Genomic DNA, 24,531 nt, shown 5'->3' with positions numbered 1-24,531 from the left:
TGTTAATCCAAAATGGCCTTGTGTAAAAACACAGAAACAAAAAATAACATTAACAGGATAACATTTTTCCTTCGAAGAAAAAAACTGTTAAATATTTAATATTTGCCCCCTGGAAATATGTTGAAATTTCACTGGATCATCAAGAGGTTTTCATAGGTGTGAATGAGACTGATTTTAGAGCTAGAATATGTGGCAAATTCCACATCTAACATCTCAATCGCGAGGATGTTTAATGCTGATGACAAAATACCAAGACCCCTTCTGAAAAGCCCACCTGAGGTGAAGGCTGCTGTTCTCACTGTCGTTGACAACCAAGACACTGTTTTCCAGAAGCCAGCCCCTCTTCCTCTCCACAGAAGTCACCTTCTGTCACTGGTCGCTTGTCTCGTCTTTGCCATCAAGGCAAGAGGATTTATTTTCTCGTAATTAATTTGTCAGTGGGAAAAAAATTTTAAGTTCATTTTGGCTTGAAACTTTATACTGGCTATCCACTTCAGAAGAGATATTCAAAGAACTGGTTTTTGGGTTTTGTTTCGTATTCTGTTTTGTTTTGTTTTTAAAGGAAGAAGAAAGAGAGATGTGAAATAAGAATCAGATAAAAATAACTGGTATGCTGAAATCCAGCTAAAAACAAAGAAAATATAGACTAAAAATACACAAACGCTATGAAAATTTTTTTTAATTAAAACGGTTTTCTAAAGTTATCTTTTGTTTTAATAACACTGCTTTCACATAATTTAAGAAGTGATCAAGGAGACTTAATTTTGGCTTAGGGAAAAATCATTTGTTGGATTTTCAACTTTCATTGCATTTACTTTTCCCTTTATTTACCTGATACCTAAATAATGCACTCCTAAACTGGGAGTTTATTTGTGCTTATTAACTATTTTAATTTTGGACCGTGTCCTGAATGAACAGATTTACCTTTTAATCAATCTAATTTTAAAAATATGACATCCAAATGTATGTATCTGATTTTAAAAATTTGGGCCAGGAGAAAAATTGGACAAAATATGTGAGTTTTTACATTAGGTTCAGATTGTAAAGCCATTGAAAAGAGTTATTTTCCATGGTTTTGTATCATTGCAATGTCAAAAAAAAAAAAAGTGGGAAGGGGGAATGGAAAAAGGAAACAAAGCTAAGCAAGCAGAAAAAGAAAATATTCTGAACACACTTGGGGCATCACAAACATTGCTGACTGAAATATGAATTCTTCCACATTTCTCTGCAAAGCCTTACAACACAGAGGATGCAATGGAGGCCTCAAATGTCACAAACATGAAGCTGCCAACATAAGGCTTTCCAACCTGTGATCCGATCCCTCAGCACCTTTGTACAGGACACGAAGAGTGATCCCGACAGGTGGCAGTGAGGAAACGGGCGAGGCCAATGAGGCACCGGAACGTGAAACCAAGAGGACAACGTCCACGCTCCCCCAGCCTCACCGTCAGGCTCTCTCTGCCCTCTAGGTACACCTGTGCTGTGTTGCCGCCAATAATCCCCAGCCATGAGTTCCGACGCTGAGATGGCCGTTTTTGGGGAGGCAGCTCCGTACCTCCGAAAGTCTGAAAAGGAGCGCATTGAAGCCCAGAATAGGCCCTTCGATGCCAAGAATTCTGTCTTTGTGGTGGATGCTAAGGAATCCTACGTGAAAAGCACAGTCCAGAGCAGAGAAGGGGGGAAGGTGACGGTGAAGACTGATGCTGGGGCTGTAAGTAACACAAAGGGAGGAGGGCAAACATAACTGATGCTTTTCTGTTCCTCAGCTGATAAGCACCAGCTCCTTCTCTTAACAGACTGTCACAGTTAAGGAAGATCAAATCTTCTCCATGAACCCTCCCAAATACGACAAGATCGAGGACATGGCCATGATGACGCACCTGCACGAGCCCGCCGTGCTGTACAACCTCAAAGAGCGTTATGCAGCCTGGATGATCTACGTGAGCACCCCCTTCTTTTTCTTTTCACTTTCTACTAACTTCATGAACTATGTTAGCTAAACCCTATTAAAGACTTTATTTTTTGATTTGGTTATTATATTATCTTAAGACTAATCATCTGGTTACTGTTGTGAATTCTAATGTATTTGAAAATGTGCATGGGAAAAGCCATCTACTTAATGCTGAATTCATTGGCAAACTGAAGCATCTTGTGTAGGGTGTGTGTGGGTGGGAGGCAACCTTAGGAGAACCATCCTGGTGCTCTGGTCCCTCTCCCTTTGCACATCGAGCAGTTATTTCCAAGGTGATTACTGACTGAGCAAGCTTGTCATTTCCCAGACCTACTCGGGCCTCTTCTGTGTCACCGTCAACCCCTACAAGTGGCTGCCGGTGTACAACCCCGAGGTGGTGACCGCCTACCGAGGCAAGAAGCGCCAGGAGGCCCCGCCCCACATCTTCTCCATCTCCGACAACGCCTATCAGTTCATGCTGACAGGTGAGTCCATAATTACAATTTACGGAGTCATTTATAAAGTAAGTATATACTGATAACACAAAAGACATAGAGGCAGTACTTTGAGAATAAAATGTTCAGCACAAACATAATAATAATGATAGTATGCTAATATGGCAAGTAGTATACTATAATAATAAAATTGGGAAATATACTTAGAATAAAATGGACCAGTTCAAAAACATAGAGAATTTTGCTTATATTTCCATGGTAAAATCCATACTAATTAATGCTAATTTCAGCTCAAAATTAACCAAATGTAGGTACCATCTATGCATTTTAATCACAGCTAATGTGTCCTCTCTCCTAGAGAGTGAGCTTTGAAAGCTCATAGTGACAGGTCGCCACAATCACGACACAAAACTTTGGATGGGACATTAATAGCATGATGAGATTTTGCACTATGGACCAAGTGGCTAAATGGATAATGGAGCCAGTACTCATTGGATATTGATACATGACTCTCACAGACATTTTGTTGAAATAGTGCATCACACATTCCATGTCACACTAAAGGTCACAGGAGTGCAACACACTGGCTAATTAACACATCTTTTTGCTACTTATTTTAAAAAGAATCTTGTGAAAAAAGCAAAGCACCAACCCATATAGTTATTGTGTGTGTGTGAGTGGGGGGTTTTAAAAGGCAATTTTGAGTTTGCAAGCACTGTGTTTTTCAGCATTATCTCCGGTTTCTCTTTCACAGATCGTGAGAACCAGTCGATCCTGATTACGTATGTAGATTTCAGTGCCTTTCTTTCTGTTGGATTTTGGTCGTGGTAGTGGTTAGACTCTGACTTGTCCCTCCGTGTGGACTTGGCAGCGGCGAATCCGGGGCGGGCAAGACCGTGAACACCAAGCGTGTCATCCAGTACTTTGCAACCATCGCAATCACTGGAGAGAAGAAAAAAGAAGAACCTACTCCTGGCAAAATGCAGGTAGGTATGATACTCTTCCCAGGATGCAAGACATCAGAGGCGCTGAAAAATCTGACCAAGTCCTTTAGAGCCACGGCCACCAATGTAGGTGATGCCCAAATGCGGAAAATAACTCTTGTGTGGGCTGTAAGAATGAGATGATTGATTGTTGCTGGGTGCGCCAGGTAGTAGTTCTCACAACCATTTATGAGGAGGAAAAACCAGGCATTGTGGAATACAGAAATCAAGGCCATGTCACTGGAGTACCTCCCTCCCCCACTTTGTCTTCCTTCTACTTGCTGCAGAAAGCCTCCCCAAAGTTACAGAGGTCTGCGAAGGGAGAAGGGGGCAGGAGAGGAAGTCAATGGGAGGCTACCTCAGCAGACTGCAACTCATCTTCTCCAGGGTCTCTTTGTCCATCTTCCTCATTTCTCTTCAGGGAACCCTTGAAGATCAAATCATCAGCGCCAACCCCCTACTGGAGGCCTTTGGCAACGCCAAGACCGTGAGGAACGACAACTCCTCTCGCTTTGTGAGTCTCTTGCTCTTCCTTTTCACGTGAACATCAGCACTGACACTTCTGGACGTGTGGTGTCGACATCTTTACCGTCTGTTTGGTCCATAGCTAAAGAAAACATTTGTCTGCCTATGAATGTGTACAAAAAGTCTTCCTTTGCCTTTTTAAGGGAAAATTCATCAGGATCCATTTTGGTGCAACAGGCAAACTGGCTTCTGCAGATATTGAAACATGTAAGTTAATAAATATTAGAGATTAAAAATCTTTTTCTTCCAGGGAATATATTGAAGATCTTATTTGTGTTGGGTGAACTTTTCAAATGCTTAATTTTCCATTGTGCCTTTTCTTTTAAACGTGCTCGATCTGCCTTTCTAGATCTGCTAGAGAAGTCCCGAGTTACTTTCCAGCTAAAGGCGGAAAGAAGCTACCACATATTTTATCAAATCATGTCCAACAAGAAACCAGAGCTTATTGGTAAGAAGTATCTGTGATTTATTTCCACTGAGGAAGAATAAAAGCCCTTCTTCCTAATAGTCCCTCTAAAAAGTTTCTCATGACCAAAGTAATTCTGGGTATACTTGTTCTTTTCCACATGCACAGAAATGCTCCTGATCACCACCAACCCATATGACTTTGCCTTTGTCAGTCAAGGTGAAATCACAGTGCCTAGCATTGATGATCAGGAAGAGTTGATGGCCACAGATGTAAGTAATAGGTACAAAACAGAAAAAAGCAAATTCATCTTGCAGTATACGACACTCTCCTCTATAGAGTGAACAGCATTAGCAGAAAGACATTAGGGGCAATATTACCTTTCAAGCTTCCTTACCCTTGGAACAAAGTTATAGGATGTGTCAATGACCTCTACCATGTATCAGAAAACTTTAAAAGTCTGGAATAAACATCGAGCGTTAGGCATTTCTCAGCTGGTTGGCTCCTTTTTTCTTTTTTTCTCATTGGTCATTGGGGTCCATTTTTGTACTCCAATAGTGACATTTCTCCTATGTCACACCCTACAGCCAAGAGTCTGGGAAAAGGAGCTAAAAGATTTTTAACAGAACATGATATTTCCACAGTTCTTCTGTAACTGGACGTAAATACGAACTTTGTTTCAAATGTAACTCTGTGGGCCAATGGTATTCCCTTCTCCCCCCCAACTCCACCCCATGTAGCATTTGAAGAAATGGATTCTCTACCTCAAAAATTCATTTTGGGACTCCATGAACGTTTAGTTTTGGGAACTATAGATTCTCTCTCCCTTCTCTTCTTTTTTTAAGGATCATTGCTCTTTTATTTTCTTTATACATATACTTATAGATGTTTCAAGTTTTCTTTTGAATTTCTGAATAGTCAACCTTCAATTATTCTCAACTTTAAGACCAGTGGGAACACCCCAATATTCCCAAGACAAGATTGAGAGTTGCTTACAAGAATACTTTTTCTCTTAAAATATTACTTTCAAAAACTCTATGAACTATTTGTGTGCCTTTATCTGATAAATAACAGCTTTCACAAGCTTTAGCCCATTATTATTCCTATGTCCAAAAGTGTTACGGGTTGAGAGGTTAAAAAAAAAAAACAACTTAGTAGTCTTGCCCCAAGACTTCTGTAATATTAACACAGAGGCATTTTGAGTAGGTCGGGTTAGTGAGCTGGAAGTAAATTATCTGGAGAGTCTTAGGAGACACGAGTGTTACACAACCAAGCTCTCTCTGCTTTCTCAAAGCCTAACATGGGCAACTAAGAAGGTGATCAAAATCTGATAGAGAAAAAAGATACAACAATACTTCAATGAAAGCGGTTCTGTTCAGAAATGTCTTTTCCCTGCATGAGGAACAACCAGGTGAAGTTCCCTGCCAGGCATCTCACGGGACCTGATATCATAGAAGAACATGGGGAAAAACACAGGGCACGTGCTGTCCTCCTCATACCCTCTTCCCAACTTCACCTGCCCTGTCCAGGAAGGCAGGCTAGGATTACATATTTGGCTGGGACAACACAGGAGGAAAAGGAGCAAACAGACTTGTGAGGCAAAGGGAACGCATGAGATAAGAAACATACGGGGCAAGGCTGGGGTCATGTGGAGAAACGGGAAGTGCGTTGGCCTTGGCATCCAAAGCCAAGGCTCTGAGTCCTGGCTAGGTGAGTGTGGACAAGTCGCGTAAGATCTTCCCTGTTCACCTGACTCCATGGGAAACTGATGCATACCTCTTGGTGCTGCTTTGTGGAACTAAGTGCTAAAGAACAGGAGTGCCTTTAGACAGCAAAGTGCTAGTCAAATGCAAAGGCAAGACAGGGTGAGAAGGTGGGGAGGCAGGCCCCTGTGTACTGAGGGCATCTGCCATGGTGATCATTGCGAGCCGAGTCAAATCCAACTCTTTCCACAGAGTGCTGTGGACATTCTGGGTTTCAGCACTGACGAAAAGGCTGCCATCTACAAGCTCACGGGCGCCGTGATGCATTATGGGAACATGAAGTTCAAGCAGAAGCAGCGTGAGGAGCAGGCCGAGCCTGACGGCACCGAAGGTACCTACACTCCCTGCTTGCTCATGTCGTTCTATTGAGATTACAGCTGACACTATCAGTTCCTAAAGGGCAAGGGCCCTGGGTTCACTTTCTTGACTTATCCGACAGTGGGGAAAACTAGAAGGGAACAGAAATGACACACACTGCATGTTTTACACAACTGAGATTTGTGGAGATGCGATTTCTGCCCATTCCATTTTTCACTGCCTTACTGTACGCTAGCTAGTATTTACGATCTGATTAAAGCATTTTTCATCCAGTCAATAATTTGTGTGCCCACATGCACTGGAGGAAAAAAAAAAAACTGATCGGAATTTTCCTGTCACTACTCCTCTAGGTTAGAATTTCACAAATTATTTTTATCTGTGGTCTACTTTAGCTATGTTTTAAATATCACACAGAGCATCAATTCCCCAAGTTCCAAATTATCATCTCAAAAAAAAATGACTAAAATTAGTGTGAAAGTTGGCAATGCTTTTGAAGCAGTATGAACAAATGGTTTTGCCACATTTGCACATATTACTCTTTGAGCAGAACTTTTTCTCTTTGTCATTGTCCTTCACACCTTAAGCTGTGCACACTGTGGTTTTTGTTTTGTTTTGTTTTTACCGTCCTCACCTGGTTCATGCAGTTGCTGACAAGGCAGCCTATCTCCAGAGTCTGAACTCTGCTGACCTGCTCAAAGCCCTCTGCTACCCCAGGGTCAAGGTTGGCAACGAGTACGTCACCAAAGGCCAGACTGTGCAGCAGGTAAGTGAACGGCCTCAATGAATCACACACATCCCCAGCCTTCTCAACACGTCTTTAGTAATGCCAACGATCATTACTCTGTCCACGAAGGTATACAACGCAGTGGGCGCCCTGGCCAAGGCCGTCTATGAGAAGATGTTCCTGTGGATGGTCACCCGCATCAACCAGCAGCTGGACACCAAGCAGCCCAGACAGTACTTCATCGGGGTCCTGGACATCGCCGGCTTTGAGATCTTTGATGTGAGTTGTTGGAATAAGCGGCCCTGTTAAGGCCCCTCCGCTTCGTGTCTGCTCTGCCGAATTCCCCCTGGGTTTCCCAAACTCACCTGAGCTCTTTGGTGTTTGCAACGCCCTAGTTCAACAGCCTGGAGCAGCTGTGCATCAACTTCACCAACGAGAAGCTGCAACAGTTCTTCAACCACCACATGTTCGTGCTGGAGCAGGAGGAGTACAAGAAGGAGGGCATCGAGTGGGAGTTCATCGACTTTGGGATGGACCTGGCTGCCTGCATCGAGCTCATCGAGAAGGTTCGTATGACTTTTCAAGCCTTCCGTATGTGAAAAACAAACTATCCACCTCCTCATGCTGAATGAACTGCAATCCCAATTCTCAAAGAACCAGCAGCGGTGTTTTATGACATTCCTGGGCACAGTGACCAGGTGCATGGTGCATCACAAGCAACATATTAAGGAGTAGTTTTTCATAGAAAAATGATTGCAATACATACACATCCACAGACGCAAGGATTCACATTTCTCCCTCTTTTCACTTCCTTCTCCCTCACTTTTGTTTCTATGTGATCTCTTGGGTATGGGTGACAGGAATGAAATCACAGCTAGTCCTGTGAGTACGGTCATTGATCCTGGCTGTCCCATGATGGTGTGCCATGCATGAATCATCCTTCACGGGTATCAAGGCAGGATATGTCAAGGCGTCTTATAGGCTGGGAGGGCAGCTTTTCAGTTGTTGCAGTCAGTAAGACCATGTGGACTGCTGAATAAACAGCCTTACCTGGAAGGGGAGCCCTAAATTCCCCTTTATCAAAGAGTTGGGGCAATGATTCTATCGGTTGTGTGTATACTAAAACCCAACAAGCAATCATTAAGCACTTTCGAATGTGCACTGGGCACTCACCACATGCCTAGGGAGGCCCACACAGTACATGGTTACATGTGAACACTAGCCTGAGCAGACGAAAGAGAAAAGTAAGTACAACCGCCATCTATGACAACTTCACACACTCATGTCAAAATTCATCAAAATATGAAAGAGGAGGGGGTAATATCAGCCTGGGTCTACCCAACTGGAGGAAAATAACTTTAATTTGGTGACACAGTATCTCTGCTAGTCACAAAAACTGTGTGGTACTCAGTTCATGGAACATCAAAATAGGTTTGGGGAGACAATTTGTGACTGAACATCAACAACATTGAATTTTCTATCAGTCGTTCATATCAAACTTGCCACTGAAAGGAGTCGATCTGCTTACAAAGCAAAACCTAATTATCATCACTCAATAGCACAGAGTACAGAGAGTTCTAATGATACAACATGAGATGCACTTTTCTCCTGGGAACGGACCATTTTTAATCATTAGCTGTAATTTCTCTTCTCTTCATACTTTTGTCACGTCTAGAGTTGAGGTGAAGGACATTACACTGTCAGTAGGGAAGAAAGTATTTAGATAGATACATATATGGGATAAAGAATTCAGCTTTGAAATGGTAGTTTTGGAATTTAATTTTATACTCTGAACATAAAGTTTGCCAAATGGCACAGATGGGCTTTTTTTTTTAATTGAGTCTTTCTAGCAAATATATTTCCCATATGTCCTTGATACAGGACTGTTTCACATTTCAGTAGCAGAGGAGAGGCAGCAAAGTAGAACCATGCCTATTGAATTTCTTATCACCCGAACTCTTATTCTGGAACATGTTCAGGTTTCCACCAAGTACATAAACTATTAGAGCACACTTTTCTGAGGGACTCATATTATCATCCCTATTTTCCTACTCTCAGCCTATGGGCATCTTCTCCATCCTGGAGGAGGAGTGCATGTTCCCCAAGGCCACGGACACCTCCTTCAAGAACAAGCTGTACGAACAGCATCTTGGCAAGTCCAACAACTTCCAGAAGCCCAAGCCTGCCAAAGGCAAGGCCGAGGCCCACTTCTCGCTGGTGCACTACGCCGGCACCGTGGACTACAACATTGCCGGCTGGCTGGACAAGAACAAGGACCCGCTGAACGAGACCGTGGTTGGGCTGTACCAGAAGTCCGCAATGAAGACTCTGGCTCTCCTCTTTGCCGGGGGACAAAGTGCTGAAGCAGGTTGTTAATATCACTAATATGTTCCTAGAGTCACAAAACAGAAATATACTTTTTATCAGAGACTGATATAGTTATCTCAAAACCTAACATGAAAATACTGGCCAATATGGACTTAATGATAGGAAGTATATTTAGTGAGTCTTACGATCATAGGCTTTCAGAGCTAAAACTGACACTATGGATCATTTTGTCCATGGCCTCATTTCACCCATGAGGAAACAGAGACTCAAAGGTTAAGTGACGTGCTCAAGATCATACAGCTTATTTCAATTATTTTGATAGTATCGGTTCCTTAAAGGATCCAGCTAAGCTGGAGATGAAGAAATCCTTTGTCAAGGCACTAGTGCTTAAGGAATGCAAGTTGTGTTCTCCTAAGTCCCCTAAGACCAGATGTGCAAGCAGAGGTAGAGAAACACAAGCAAACAGGAAGCAGCACTTGCCTGCAGGTTAGCAGAGGCTCACCTCCCTGGCACCATGCATGCAACTTTGCCTCTTCTCTGGGGGATGTGTGCACTAAGGTGGCATTACTCCTCTGTCTTCTGGCACTCCCCCTCTGCTGATTTGGAGGAGAGGGGTCCTACCTCTTCCCCACATCTACCCTTTTCATCCACAGTTCTTTTATTGTTGCTGTTGTTGTTTTCCTGAATACCCATAATGTGAGCCAATGCATCTATTTCCCTAATCCAGAGCTGAAGGAGGAAAGATACAGAGGGAAGATGAGGGATGATACAAGTGAATGAGTGCACATTTAAATTCCAGAGGGAATCTTGGGAGTCCTTATACCTATGGATAGTACAAATTAAATAGTTTTAATTCTTTTATATTATTTTTCAGAAAGTGGCGGTGGAAAAAAAGGTGGCAAAAAGAAGGGTTCTTCTTTCCAGACAGTGTCAGCGCTTTTTAGGGTACAGTATATTCTTGAATGCCAAAAAAAAAAAACTACTTCTGTGACAAATTAAATTACCGTAACTTAAAAAAACTTTTTTAAAAGAAATCTATAGTGAAACAGAGAAAAGGTAATGTTGTACAAAGGAAAATGAAAAATGTGTTAGGAAAAATTGAACAAAAATAAAACCTGCAGTGTGAGTTCAAACCTTACAATATATGAATATATCTCCCCTCAAAGCTCCAAATCTAAAAGATCTAGCATTGAACAAATTTCACATGAAATCAAACACTCTCTGGAAGCAACTACTGTAGTCAGTTACATTGACTTTATTCATGAAACGGAGCCCATTAACTATAGATCCTTGATAGGGAGTCTCACGTAAATGCAACAAAAAACGATTTTAAAACTTTCCCTATGGTTCTCAGGAGAATTTGAACAAGCTGATGACCAACCTGAGGAGCACTCACCCCCACTTTGTACGCTGCATCATCCCCAATGAAACCAAAACTCCCGGTAAGACTCTTCTGACATCCAAGTAAGACTCCAGTGTGACTTCACTATTCTATAGACATACAGACAACACGTTTGTTTGCTTGTTTGTTTATTTGTTTGTTTGTTTGTTTGTAAGGGGCCATGGAGCATGAACTTGTCCTGCACCAGTTGAGGTGTAATGGAGTGCTGGAAGGCATCCGCATCTGCAGGAAGGGATTCCCCAGCAGAATCCTTTATGCAGACTTCAAACAGAGGTTTGTGTCTCATTTTTTTCTCCCTTTCAATGTGCTAGTCCAGATCATTATTGCCATGCAATTCAAACATCTTTCAACTTTTCCCTGAAAACCGAAATTCTGGGGTGCCTGGGTGGCTCAGTCGGTTATGCATCTTACTCTTGGTTTTGGCTCAGGTCATGATCTCATAGTTTGTGGGATCAACCCCTGTGTCAGGGTCCATGCTGACAGTGCAGAGCCTGCTTGGGATTCTCTCTCCCCATCTCTCTCTGCCCCTCCCCTGCTCATGCTCGCTCTCTCTCTCTTTCTCTCTCAAAAGAAATAAATAAGCATTTTTTTAAAAAGAAAACTGAAATGCAATTATCAGAAAGAATGAAGCCTTGGTTTATATTATACTGTTTTTAAACATATTTTCCCAAGGTTTATCTAAAGCACTACTTGATTATTTTAATGGAATTTTTTCCTCAAAACTCAGTCTATCATTTTTTCAATGATAGTTACTATGAGTTTTGGTAAGAAAAACAAACTTTCATATTCTTTAAATTCTGATAGATACAAGGTTCTAAATGCAAGTGCTATCCCAGAGGGTCAGTTCATTGATAGTAAGAAGGCTTCTGAGAAACTTCTGGGGTCTATTGACATCGACCACACCCAGTACAAATTCGGTCATACCAAGGTACCAATCTACCTAAATCTCTATCATAATTTCATCACCTTGGGACTTTCTCTTGAGTGGAAATGACATATCTCACTTGTTCTTTGGCCAGGTTTTCTTTAAAGCTGGCCTGTTGGGAACTCTAGAGGAGATGCGAGATGAAAAGCTGGCCCAACTCATCACACGCACCCAGGCTGTGTGCAGAGGGTACCTGATGAGAGTAGAATTCAAGAAGATGATGGAGAGGAGGTGAGGGACCTCGTTCTCCACATTTTCATAGTTGAATCTGATGCAGTCATTACTTCTGTTGAGTGCCAGTCACTGCCCACATTCTTCTTCATTTCCATATTTGTTCTTCCTACAGAGAGTCCATCTTCTGCATCCAGTACAACGTCCGTGCCTTCATGAACGTCAAGCACTGGCCCTGGATGAAGCTGTATTTCAAGATCAAGCCCCTCCTCAAGAGCGCCGAGACCGAGAAGGAGATGGCCAACATGAAGGAAGAATTTGAGAAGACCAAGGAAGAGCTGGCGAAGTCAGAGGCAAAAAGGAAAGAACTTGAGGAAAAGATGGTAGCTCTGATGCAAGAGAAAAATGACTTACAGCTTCAAGTTCAATCTGTGAGCATTAGTCCCTGCACAGCTCAGCCACTTTTTATCCTCCAAACACTGTATAAGTAGATATGAAACATTTTTAGTTTAAGGTTTATAAATCAATGGTTTCCACTAAAATATGTGTTGTCATTGTTCATCTTTCAAAAATACTAAGACTCAGACCTGAAGAAGCAATAGACATGAAGTCACAAATTACGCTGCATATGTTCATATGTACATCCATACGTAGTATGGAAATCAGAGAGCAAAGTCATAAAGCTATCCAAAGATGTTTTCCTTCCTTTATAGAACCTTCTCTTAGATGAGACTGTTGTTTCCTTAGGGAATACATTGTGCATAAAATAGAAGTTATGCTGTTCTTACCAGGGTGAGGAAAAGGTTAAATTAATGAACCCCTCAAACCTGAGAAAACCAAGTCCAAGAATTAATAACTGACCCTTCCAAAGCAGCACAAGTGCAGATTTGGCCAAAGGGCTAGTTTTCCCGATTTGGTCTTCCACACATGGATATCTGGAAGAAAACTGTTACTATACTTAATCAGGGGATTAAAATTACTAACATTTTGTCTACTGGACTTTTAAAAGTTGGCATATGTATTGACCAAACTGGTTGAGTCACTAAAGTATCCACCTTTTAATAAATTATTGTGTCTTTGCAGATATAGCTTATACAAATGGAAGTGTTTAATTTCCCCCATTAGGAAGCAGATGGCTTGGCTGACGCAGAGGAAAGATGCGACCAGCTGATTAAAACCAAAATCCAGCTGGAGGCCAAGATCAAAGAGCTGACTGAGAGAGCTGAGGATGAGGAGGAGATCAATGCCGAGCTGACGGCCAAAAAGAGGAAACTGGAGGACGAGTGTTCAGAGCTCAAGAAAGACATCGATGACCTTGAGCTGACCCTGGCCAAGGTTGAAAAGGAGAAACATGCCACAGAGAACAAGGTACAATCATGATCCATTTTAGTGTTTAAAAGTGCTAGCTTGTTACGGAAATATTTTAACTAAAAGTTTAATCTTAAAATCAATGAATATGAAAGAAAAGTACCATCATATATATGTCGTCTTCACCATTTCTATCTAATTACCTTGACCCTTACCTCCCATATTTTTCAGCTATGGAGGCCTGGGTTAGCTTCTCGTCTCCATTTTCCATCTTAGGCTGACACTGTCCTAAGCTATTACCATGTTTTTTGTCAAGATGATGGGATGTCATTAACATTCTATAATCTGTTCAAATCTAAGGTGAAAAACCTCACAGAAGAGATGGCAGGCCTGGACGAAACCATCGCTAAGCTGACCAAGGAGAAGAAGGCCCTCCAAGAGGCCCACCAGCAGACCCTGGATGACCTACAGGCAGAAGAGGACAAGGTCAACACGCTGACCAAAGCTAAAACCAAGCTCGAGCAGCAAATGGATGACGTAAGTGTGAAAAACACAGTATTTCCTCTTAAGATAAAACAAACAGTTGTGACATATGCCTTTCTCTGCGGGTTTGAAAACAATCATTAAAATTCCCATGCTATTTGGTGCATCTTTTAAAATTCTCCTGTGCATCTTTGGTGGCCAGTAACATATGGTTCAGTGCCTCAGGACTGAAATAAATAAAATACACTATAAATTTAGCTTGAAGGGTCTCTGGAACAAGAAAAGAAACTCCGCATGGACCTAGAAAGAGCCAAGAGGAAACTGGAGGGAGACCTAAAACTGGCCCAGGAGTCCACAATGGACGTCGAAAATGACAAACAGCAACTCGATGAAAAACTTAAAAAGTGAGCATGATATAGTTAAATTGTAATCTGCTTGTTGTCTGTCAATTCATCTGTCAATTCAGGCCAAATATATGTTTTAAAGATCTCCAAAATATTACTTTGGAGTACACATAAAAAAACAAATAATGGCATCTTTGACTTTTTATTAAATGAAAATGGTAGAGTATTGACTTGTAAAACGTGTACTACTCATGTCCTCAACACAGCAGCATAAAGATATTCCACCATATGTGGCAGAGAGGACTGGTAAGAGAACTGACAGAGCTTATTTGTTGCTCCTCTGACAGGAAAGAGTTTGAAATGAGCAATCTGCAAAGCAAGATTGAAGACGAGCAGGCCCTCGCCATGCAGCTGCAGAAGAAGATCAAGGAGTTACAGGTGAGTCACAACCTCCACCTCGTCCACATTATCACAGGAATCAAAACTGCCACGAGTTGCCATTAATGTTGGTGTGTCACCCTCAGGCCCGCATCGAGGAGCTGGAGGAGGAAATCGAGGCAGAGCGGGCCTCCCGGGCCAAAGCAGAGAAGCAGCGCTCCGACCTCTCCCGCGAACTGGAGGAGATCAGCGAGCGGCTGGAAGAAGCCGGCGGGGCCACTTCCGCCCAGATCGAGATGAACAAGAAGCGGGAGGCCGAGTTCCAGAAGATGCGCAGGGACCTGGAGGAGGCCACCCTGCAGCACGAAGCCACGGCGGCCACCCTGAGAAAGAAGCACGCGGACAGCGTGGCCGAGCTGGGGGAGCAGATAGACAACCTACAGAGGGTCAAGCAGAAGCTGGAGAAGGAGAAGAGCGAGTTGAAGATGGAGATCGACGACCTGGCCAGTAACATGGAGACTGTCTCCAAGGCCAAGGTTTTTATTAACTTGTTTCCTTTTCATTTTATAGAGTTTATATATGACTATATCCAATCTAACTGTATGAACTTTCAATGTTATCTCATTTTACGCCTGTTAGGCATCACTCTATGGAAATGAATCACTTCAGTGTTCCTATCTTATTTGTAGAAACCACTTTAAATATTGTCACTATGACCACGAAAGAATGTAATTACAGGAAAAAAATTTTTCTCTAAAAACCATACTCTACAGGATACAGAATTTAAGTGATGTTCATATTTTCCAAAAGGAAATGACCTAATTTTCATAATCATATGTGTATTCATTTAGCCCAAATTATGTGCCTCTACATCCAAGGCACCATTCAGGGCTTTGGAGTAGATAGAAAAGTACATAAAACTCAGCTCCTTTCCACAAGTAGTTCTCTCCAAATCCAGACTCACAAATAAAAGCGTCTGCTCTTCCTGTTGCCTACTTCCCACCACAGGCAAACCTTGAGAAAATGTGCCACACACTGGAGGACCAGCTCAGTGAAGTGAAAACGAAGGAAGAGGAGCAACAGCGCCTCATCAACGAGCTGTCGGCCCAGAAGGCGCGCCTACACACAGAGTCAGGTCAGCAGGTGCACGGCCGGTGCGCACAGAGGCCAAGAATGGAAGGCGGGCCTCCACTTGTGAGCGCCCACCGGATGCCCATCACTTCTCAGGCCACATGTGTCCAGTATCACTGATTTGTCATTCCTTCTCCTTTTTACTGGGAGATGGTAAAAAGTATGGTTCTAAGCTATAACTGGAAGAAAATTAAGCCCTGGACTGAGATATTTGTTGTCGTGGCATTACTAAAAAAAAAAAAATAATAATCTATTCATATATATATATATATATATATATATATATATATATATATATATATATATCTCCATCCTGAAATATCAAAGAAAGCTCACATTTTAAAAAAAAGAAAGAAATAACACCTTCTCAACCATATCAAAGTTCTTGAGTTATTCTCTTCATCATGGAATAAGAGTTCTGATGTTACAGCAGTCTGTAAACTAGTCGGCACCTAGACAACAGAACTAAAGCTCTCATATTTTGTCTTTCCCAGGTGAATTTTCACGACAGCTGGATGAGAAAGAGGCTCTGGTGTCTCAGCTATCACGAGGCAAACAAGCATTTACACAACAGATTGAGGAGTTAAAGAGGCAGCTGGAAGAGGAGTCTAAGGTGAGAATTTTCCAGCTGAGATTTCCAATCCCTCGAACTTTGCAGCATGACATACAACTGAGCTTCACTTAGAGAATATCAATGATCAGAACATAAACTTACAATGCACATTTTCTGGTTGGTTCAGGCCAAGAACGCACTGGCCCACGCCCTGCAATCAGCCCGCCATGACTGTGACCTGCTGCGGGAACAGTATGAGGAGGAGCAGGAAGCCAAGGCTGAACTGCAGAGGTCAATGTCCAAGGCCAACAGCGAGGTGGCCCAGTGGAGGACCAAATACGAGACAGACGCCATCCAGCGCACAGAGGAGCTGGAGGAGGCCAAGTACGGGGTCTTAATGATGGGGACAGAAAGAGAAGTTTAAAAACAGTGAAGATAAAATAATGAAAGAAACAATATTCCAGACATGAAGATAGGTGAAAAATACCAGCCTATCTGATTAGAGAGTGGTGGAAACCACCATTTTCTCTTTATAAACTGGTACATGTCCACTGAAGAAAGGGCCAAGACCACAGCCTTCCCCACAATCTCGTTTACTACAAAAATATCTTAAATTTCTTTCTAACAAAATGAACCAAAAATTATCAGCATATCCTTTACGAATTGAGTAGAACTTCCTTCAATATAAGAAAAAATGGAGGCACTGAGGCTGTCTGATACATTATTATGAATATTATAATTAGCAATAATCAGTTTATCCCTACCTGGAGTATTTAGAAGTTCAGAATGAGACTATCATATTCTGTCATTATTTAACAACCAGTATCAATAAACTTATTCATTAATTATGTACAGTTTTAATGGAATAAAACTCATGGGAGTTACACGTGGAAAGGCAATAATCATTATGTTCCCAGTGAAGGAAAATTCTCTATATTGGATATAGCTTGGTAGTTGTTAGAATTAAGCAGAATGAAGGGGTTTGGCAAGCATTTCCAGAGGGAGCACTCCAGATAAGAGCATGGGCTGGGGGAGGTTGTGAGTTAAGGGGGCTGGTGAAGGAAGGTATTTGGGGAAAATGTGATCATGGAATAATATTTATTGTATGGGGCTTCAGACCCAGAACATTAGTCATTAATCATATGCCCTCAGACATGTCACTTTGGGCCCCAGTTTCATTCATAAAGAGGACCATGTTAACACATGTTTTACGATGCTATTCAGCACTAGCATCTTTGAAGACATGCCTCCTGTTCACGGCTGTCACTTCGTCACCCTCTCACACCCTCACCTTGCTCACTCAGCTGAAGCGCTTACTCATTCTTCATCTCTCTCCCACACGCACACACACATTACCATCACCATGCACACAAAAAGGCCTGGCTCAGGAGTATGTTTGGCAACCCCAGAGATAAAGAGTAGACTTCACTAGGGAGAATTAAAGAGACAAAATGGGTACTGAGAAGACATTTTAGGAAACCTTAACAATTTGTGGACACAGGAGCAAAAAATTCTTGGGGAAAACATGCTTTCCTAGTCAGCAGCTTTATTAAGTTCACTGTAGTGGCTTCAACTCTGCTCTTGGTCACCCGCACTGACCAACGTTTCAGGAAGAAGCTGGCCCAGCGGCTGCAGGATGCAGAGGAACAGGTAGAGGCCGTGAATTCCAAATGTGCCTCTCTGGAAAAGACAAAGCAGCGGCTCCAGAACGAAGTGGAGGACCTCATGATCGACGTGGAGAGAACAAATGCGGCCTGTGCGGCCTTGGACAAGAAGCAGAGGAACTTCGACAAGGTGGCCCACAATGACCAGCTTCTTGGGGGAAAGTGGCCTGACTCTTGATTACAGAGGCTTAGTTCTGGTGTACTTCCAGGTCCTGGCAGAGTGGAAACAGAAGTACGAGGAGACTCAGGCTGAACTTGAGGCCTCCCAAAAGGAGTCCCGCTCTCTCAGCACTGAGCTGTTCAAGGTCAAGAATGCCTACGAGGAATCCCTGGATCACCTGGAAACCCTGAGGCGAGAGAACAAGAACTTGCAGCGTGAGTCTTTGTAATCCTTCTCCTTCCAAAATGGTAGGAAGGCATCTTTTCAAGTTTTCATTTTTCTCAACTGAATTTGGTGTTTTACTATGAACCTACAGAGGAGATTTCTGACCTGACGGAACAGATTGCGGAGGGGGGAAAGCATATCCACGAATTGGAGAAAGTAAAGAAACAAATAGATCAAGAGAAGAGTGAACTACAGGCTGCCCTGGAAGAAGCAGAGGTACATGTTTTGTTTGCTCACTTATGCCTTATAAATAAATGGAAAAATTAACAGCAACTGAGATCTGTCATGTGGTAAAGCTGCAGGGGATAACTCCTTAATTCAGTGAGAAATACTGAATTTCCTTGGGAATGCAGAACAGGCTAAATTAAGATGTATGAAAGTTTGTGCATTTTTTAACGCCTTCAAGAAATCATCATAATGTGCAGAACAAACAACAACAAGCTCTTCAGGTATCAATTGGGAAACATCATCAAAAAGACGTGACACCCACTGACCTCCCCTGTCCTTGGAATGTGGGTTCCGCTTGCCTTTCCTGCTCCCAGGGGCTGCTCCACAAACAGCCTTGAGACAGTGGTGTGGTGTTGAGAACACCTAGACGGTACACGTGACTAAATCCACTGATGGCCTCTTTGTAAACTTTTAAAATTTTGTGGGCAGAGGCACGATTCATTCGGCTTCCTGCCATTCAAGACAAGCCTCTTACCCAAGTCACTTTGCTATTATTAAATAGCCACTACCAAGCTGGAGTGGCCTGCCTCTTTCTTTGGTCTCTCCTTGCCCTCCCAAGGGCCAGTTGCAGATTATACCTGGGAAGATCCTGAGGGGGTTGAGAACCAAGAGTAACCTAAATGTTGCTTTTTAAAAAGGGATCTCTTGAGCACGAAGAAGGCAAAATCCTTCGCATCCAGCTAGAGTTAAACCAGGTGAAATCTGAGATTGATCGGAAAATTGCTGAGAAAGATGAAGAAATCGACCAGCTAAAGAGGAACCATCTCAGAGTGGTGGAGTCAATGCAGAGCACCCTGGATGCTGAGATCAGGAGCAGGAACGATGCCCTGCGGATCAAGAAGAAGATGGAGGGAGACCTCAATGAAATGGAAATCCAGCTGAACCACGCCAACCGCCAGGCTGCAGAGGCAATAAAGAATCTTAGAAACACACAAGGAATACTGAAGGTACACTGGGATAAACACACATGGTGTCATGCAGTCAAGGTGTAACTGTGCAATTTATATGCCGTAAACCTAAATAATATGGTAATCAGTTGAAAATTTACACTGCTGAAACATACACAGCTGGAAAATAGCTTGCTTCTGGAAAAGTCAAAGAAAAGCTCACTTTGTCAGCTGAAGACGCTGCACAAATCACTTTATAGGAACCTCATTTGTATAATGTATATAAGTATATACACATATTTTTAAAATACATATATCTACACTTGTTTAATATATGTAAAACAACATCATTAGACTAGCTCATCTCTGAGGATGCTTTCTTGATCCAAAATTTTGTATCTTTGGCCATGGTATTTTTTTATGATTCACAATCTAAAATATAACATCGTGTTCTTTTGAGTAGATCTGCTACCCTAGGCTACAGAGAATGTCATTAAAGGGACTTTCTCATTTTTTCTCTCTAACCATACTCTAAGTTATTAAGAACAAGGTGTGTCGATGACCCGAAATTTGTATTCACTTTCATTGGAACACGAGTAAGAGTCTTTGCCTCTTTCTGTGCAGGACACTCAGCTACATCTGGATGATGCCGTCAGAGGCCAGGAGGACCTGAAGGAGCAGCTGGCCATGGTGGAGCGCAGGGCCAACCTGCTGCAGGCTGAGATCGAGGAGCTGCGGGCATCCCTGGAGCAGACGGAGAGGAGCAGGAGGGTGGCCGAGCAGGAGCTCCTGGATGCCAGTGAGCGTGTGCAACTCCTGCACACCCAGGTAAGGTTCAGGACTATGGCTGAGCAAAGGCACTTCCTGAAGTCGAAGACAATCTGAGGGGATAAGCTTGTTTTTAAGTAAGGAGTAACCCTGGCCAGGGTCCTTCGTGAAGTTCTGGAGAATGCACATTACTAAGACATACTGGGAAGGGGGGGCGGGCCTAGCCAGCTCACAGGTGTATTTGTAGGCTGCCATAATCATGCTGATTAGAAAAAATTTAGGGTTCTAGAAACTTTCGTAAGGAAAGCACAAAAGGCCATCTGCTAATAACCATACATATGACATTAGTGGCCATCTTGTCTTTTGCAACTCTAAGCTGCAAATAGATAAGCAAATAAAATAGAGGAGAAAGAATACGCCACCAAGTAATTTTGTGTGTCCCGGACACACATAAAAGCTAACTACATGGAATATAAAAAGAAGCTCTTAAGTTCAAATTCACAGAGGCCATCATTACTGCCAGTCAGCATTTGTTGTTTATAATGGATATGCTAAATAAATGGTGGTAGAGCCTCATGATGGCTAATAAGGAGCCATTACAATATGCATTTACTGCCATGGAAAGATGTTCACAATATACTAAGTGAAAACAGCAACTTAAACATAATATATAAAGCATGATCATTTTTGTAAAAAATATATAGGATAAACAAAAGTATTATCAATGCTTATCTTTGGGTAGGGAGAGTATAACAATTATTCTTTACCTCTTATTTTGCTAATTTATGTTCTTTTTTGTAATAAACATGTATTACTACATACTTTTTAAAAACTGCAATATAAGGAAATAGCCATCATGGAAACGTTAAAATCACGTGGGACAAATAATTTTAAATTCAAATTAAAATGCAGTGTTTTTTGGGGCGCCTGGGTGGCGCAGTCGGTTAAGCGTCCGACTTCAGCCAGGTCACGATTTTGCGGTCCGTGAGTTCGAGCCCCGCGTCGGGCTCTGGGCTGATGGCTCAGAGCCTGGAGCCTGTTTCCGATTCTGTGTCTCCCTCTCTCTCTGCCCCTCCCCCGTTCATGCTCTGTCTCTCTCTGTCCCAAAAATAAATAAGCGTTGAAAAAAAAAAATTAAAAAAATAAAATGCAGTGTTTTTCATACTCATGCTTAGTATCCTTGAGTTGATTAAATATGTTTAAATACCATCAAGTTTTCCAAAACATAACAGATCCTTTGTTCATTTTTGTACCAATAATGATGCTATTTATGTACTTTAAATATGAAGCCAACCACATGTGAATAAACAACTAAAAATCAATAATCCATTTTCCATGAGCCACAGCACTTTACATTTTTTTTTCCTGGCTCGCAGTTGTGCTTCATGCTTACAGGCAGCCACTGTTAATTGTTGAACATCTTTGGCATCAAAAATCAAATTTTACCTTAGAATTTAAGAAAATATTCATTAACAGAAGTATGGGTGAATAAGAAGAGAAGGCATAACTTAGAGTCAACTTTTCATTTGATTTTTATGCTGAAATTTTCTTGGATCACTAATTTTTGCCTGTATACACTAATAAAAATGATAGTATAAACAGAATATAAATAATTGTGCTTCCCCCCCTCCTTTTTTCTTATTAATTTGAAACAGAACACCAGCCTGATCAACACCAAGAAGAAACTGGAGACAGACATCTCCCAGATCCAGGGAGAGATGGAAGACATTGTCCAGGAAGCCCGCAACGCAGAAGAGAAGGCCAAGAAGGCCATCACTGATGTGAGCAGAGGGCAACACGGTGGTGCTCAAACTTGAATCCTGATGCGCCAGCCCAGCTCTCAACCGGTTTTGTTCCACTGCTAACAGGCGGCCATGATGGCCGAGGAGCTGAAGAAGGAGCAGGACACCAGCGCCCACCTGGAGCGGATGAAGAAGAACCTGGAACAGACGGTGAAGGACCTTCAGCACCGTCTGGACGAGGCTGAGCAGCTGGCCCTGAAGGGCGGGAAGAAGCAGATCCAGAAACTGGAGGCCAGGGTGGGTGTCTATCAGTTCATTCAGTTCCTGATCTGTTCGTGCAGCCAGTTACAGCCAAATTGCTAAACACCTTTTTTCTCTTTCAGGTGAGGGAGCTTGAAAATGAGGTAGAAACTGAACAGAAGCGCAATGTGGAGGCTGTCAAGGGTCTCCGCAAACATGAGAGAAGAGTAAAGGAACTCACTTACCAGGTGACCTGCCTTTCCATATTTCTCAGGCCCACTTGCTTTCAAGAAAGTGAAAATAATGTGTTGTTTTCAAATAACAACACTATCTGCTGCCTCTTACATTTCAGACGGAGGAGGACCGCAAGAATGTTCTCAGGCTGCAGGACTTGGTGGACAAATTACAAACCAAAGTTAAAGCTTACAAGAGACAAGCTGAAGAGGCCGTGAGTATCTGTGTAATGAGACAGAAAAGTCCAGAGCAGGTCCAGGTTTCAGGGAGTCTGAAGTTTATAGAATTTAAGAGTATTTCTTTAAGGCAAAGAATATAAAATCAGGTCTGAAAATGAGTATTTGGAATGAAAACAAATTTACCACTAATTACTGGAGCCTTAGATTCAGGTTCATTTCTTCTGAGACCTCTTTAAGCAATTTTCCAGACATATTAGTATAGAAATGCTTCTTGGTTACAACCTACTTCCCTATCTAGAACACTCTGCCACTCCCAGAAATCTCCAGCACTCACAGGGTCTGTGCAAATGAGGGCTCTGAAATCTAAGCTCTGCTGAACAAACTTCACAATAAATCCATCAGAACATTTCCTTTTCATTTGGCTGCTTTCTCATCTTGTTATCTTTCTCATCCTGTTAAATTCAGAAACTTCCCTTAAGATTCTCTGCACCCAATAGTACCACTGTGTCCACTTTTTTTTTTTTTAATTTATTTATTTATTACGAGAAAGAGAGCACAGGCAGCAGAGGGGGCAGAGAGAGAGAGAATCCCAAGCACACAGGGCTCAATCCCACCAACTGTGAGATCATGACCTGAGCCGATATCAAGAGTCGGATGTTTAACAGATTGAGCTGCCCAGATGCCCCGACTGTGCCTACTTTTTCAAGTTTGTCTCATAGAATCAGATTCCCGCTACTTTGATCTCCTTGTTGACATTATAGCATCTTAAGTTTTCCAGGACACTCTTTCCAGTGAAAAAGCCCAAGCGGGGGGTTTGTTAAGCCCACTCATTCACAGAGGTGAGCATGTGGGATGCCCTACCCCCAAATAAGTACATGACCAAACAATAGAACCTTGTGTTTTCTCACTTATGAAGCAAATCCATCAGTAGCTGCTTCTAGAAGTAAAGAAGGCAATGAGAATCAGAAAATGTCAAATTTTCTTGTTCTCTCAAATGCATTTCTTTTCTCAGGAGGAACAATCCAATGTCAACCTCTCCAAATTCCGCAAGCTCCAGCACGAGCTGGAGGAGGCCGAGGAACGCGCTGACATTGCAGAGTCCCAGGTCAACAAGCTGCGGGTGAAGAGCCGGGAGGTCCACACAAAAATCATAAGTGAAGAGTAATTCATTCTTATGCTGAAAGGTGACCAAAGAAATGCGCAAAATGTGAAGTTCTTTGTCACTGTAGCATTAAGGCAATAAAATCTGCAGAGAATTTTGCAATCTAAAAATACATGTCTCTGTTAATCACAAGTTCTGTAGAACTATCAGAACTAATTCATTTATTCTACATTTGTTAAGCGCTTACTGGGCAATCAAAGATGATGACAAAAATGAGTGTGGTCAGTGAACCAACTTGAATAGAAGGCAAATGAAATTCAGTTCCCCGAAAGGATACAAAGGTGCTCAGTGCACCCTCAAAACCATTCACCCAATTTTACTAACTACCAAGTATGTGTCTGTACAGAAATGGGCACCACGGATATCACAATTGTCCCCCCCTTGCAGATCAAGCCAGTAGGACAACAACAATTAACACAGCTCTTAAAAGATGAGTAGATGGTTATCGGGTGAAAGAGAAATGGAGCTGGTCATTCTAGGAAGAGAAAATGAGCATGAGATTTCAGAGTGGTTTAAGCATAGGCTCCATGAGCAAGGCCCTCACTCAGCAAGGCCTGACTATGAAGGGACCTGACTCGTGTGGTGCTCACGAATCAGGATATGCATCAACCTGGAGAAGTTTCATGAGGAGGAGAGTTGACACATTTCCGGTGAGGATGGAGTTGGAGAGGAAAGACCAGAGCCTGGAGAGACTGTTGAGGCTGCTGAAATGGTCCAGATTAGAGATGACAGGGATGGAAATAAACAAAAATGCAGAGTGCAAGCAGGCCTCCGATACTGGTCTAAAGAAAGGGCCGGAAGAGCAGTGAAGAAGTAACACAGTTTCATGGCATTCAAAACTCCCAGCCACTCTGTGATTACAGATTCTATTTCTTTTTAGGGGAGATTCTCCTC

The 24,531-nt window shown here is 42.4% G+C and overlaps 2 protein-coding genes across 8 annotated transcripts in view; one reads left to right on the top strand and one right to left on the bottom strand.

Annotated features, from left to right (window-relative positions):
- Positions 1-24,531, bottom strand: part of ADPRM (ADP-ribose/CDP-alcohol diphosphatase, manganese dependent) — a 578,681-nt gene that overhangs the window by 499,249 nt on the left and 54,901 nt on the right. The window lies entirely within an intron of this gene.
- MYH4 (myosin heavy chain 4) lies at positions 1,493-23,655 on the top strand. Its single transcript, XM_045045331.1, has 38 exons — positions 1,493-1,711; positions 1,797-1,940; positions 2,280-2,436; positions 3,161-3,188; positions 3,278-3,392; positions 3,811-3,903; positions 4,058-4,121; positions 4,264-4,362; positions 4,489-4,592; positions 6,276-6,414; positions 7,046-7,164; positions 7,255-7,404; positions 7,521-7,691; positions 9,184-9,493; positions 10,328-10,398; positions 10,808-10,895; positions 11,011-11,128; positions 11,660-11,783; positions 11,875-12,011; positions 12,127-12,382; positions 13,077-13,319; positions 13,620-13,796; positions 14,001-14,146; positions 14,434-14,524; positions 14,611-15,000; positions 15,473-15,599; positions 16,090-16,208; positions 16,336-16,532; positions 17,759-17,942; positions 18,022-18,187; positions 18,289-18,413; positions 19,064-19,372; positions 19,937-20,140; positions 21,736-21,861; positions 21,949-22,119; positions 22,206-22,310; positions 22,415-22,510; positions 23,488-23,655. Exons 1-38 carry the CDS (start codon positions 1,508-1,510, stop codon positions 23,638-23,640), a joined length of 5,820 nt encoding a protein of 1,939 aa, XP_044901266.1. The 5' UTR covers positions 1,493-1,507; the 3' UTR covers positions 23,641-23,655.

The sequence above is a fragment of the Felis catus genome, chromosome E1, assembly GCF_018350175.1.
Source record: "Felis catus isolate Fca126 chromosome E1, F.catus_Fca126_mat1.0, whole genome shotgun sequence".
Lineage (NCBI taxonomy): Eukaryota > Metazoa > Chordata > Mammalia > Carnivora > Felidae > Felis > Felis catus.
The sequence above is the reverse complement of the archived record's forward strand: the minus strand, read 5'-3'. Positions and strand labels throughout refer to the sequence as shown.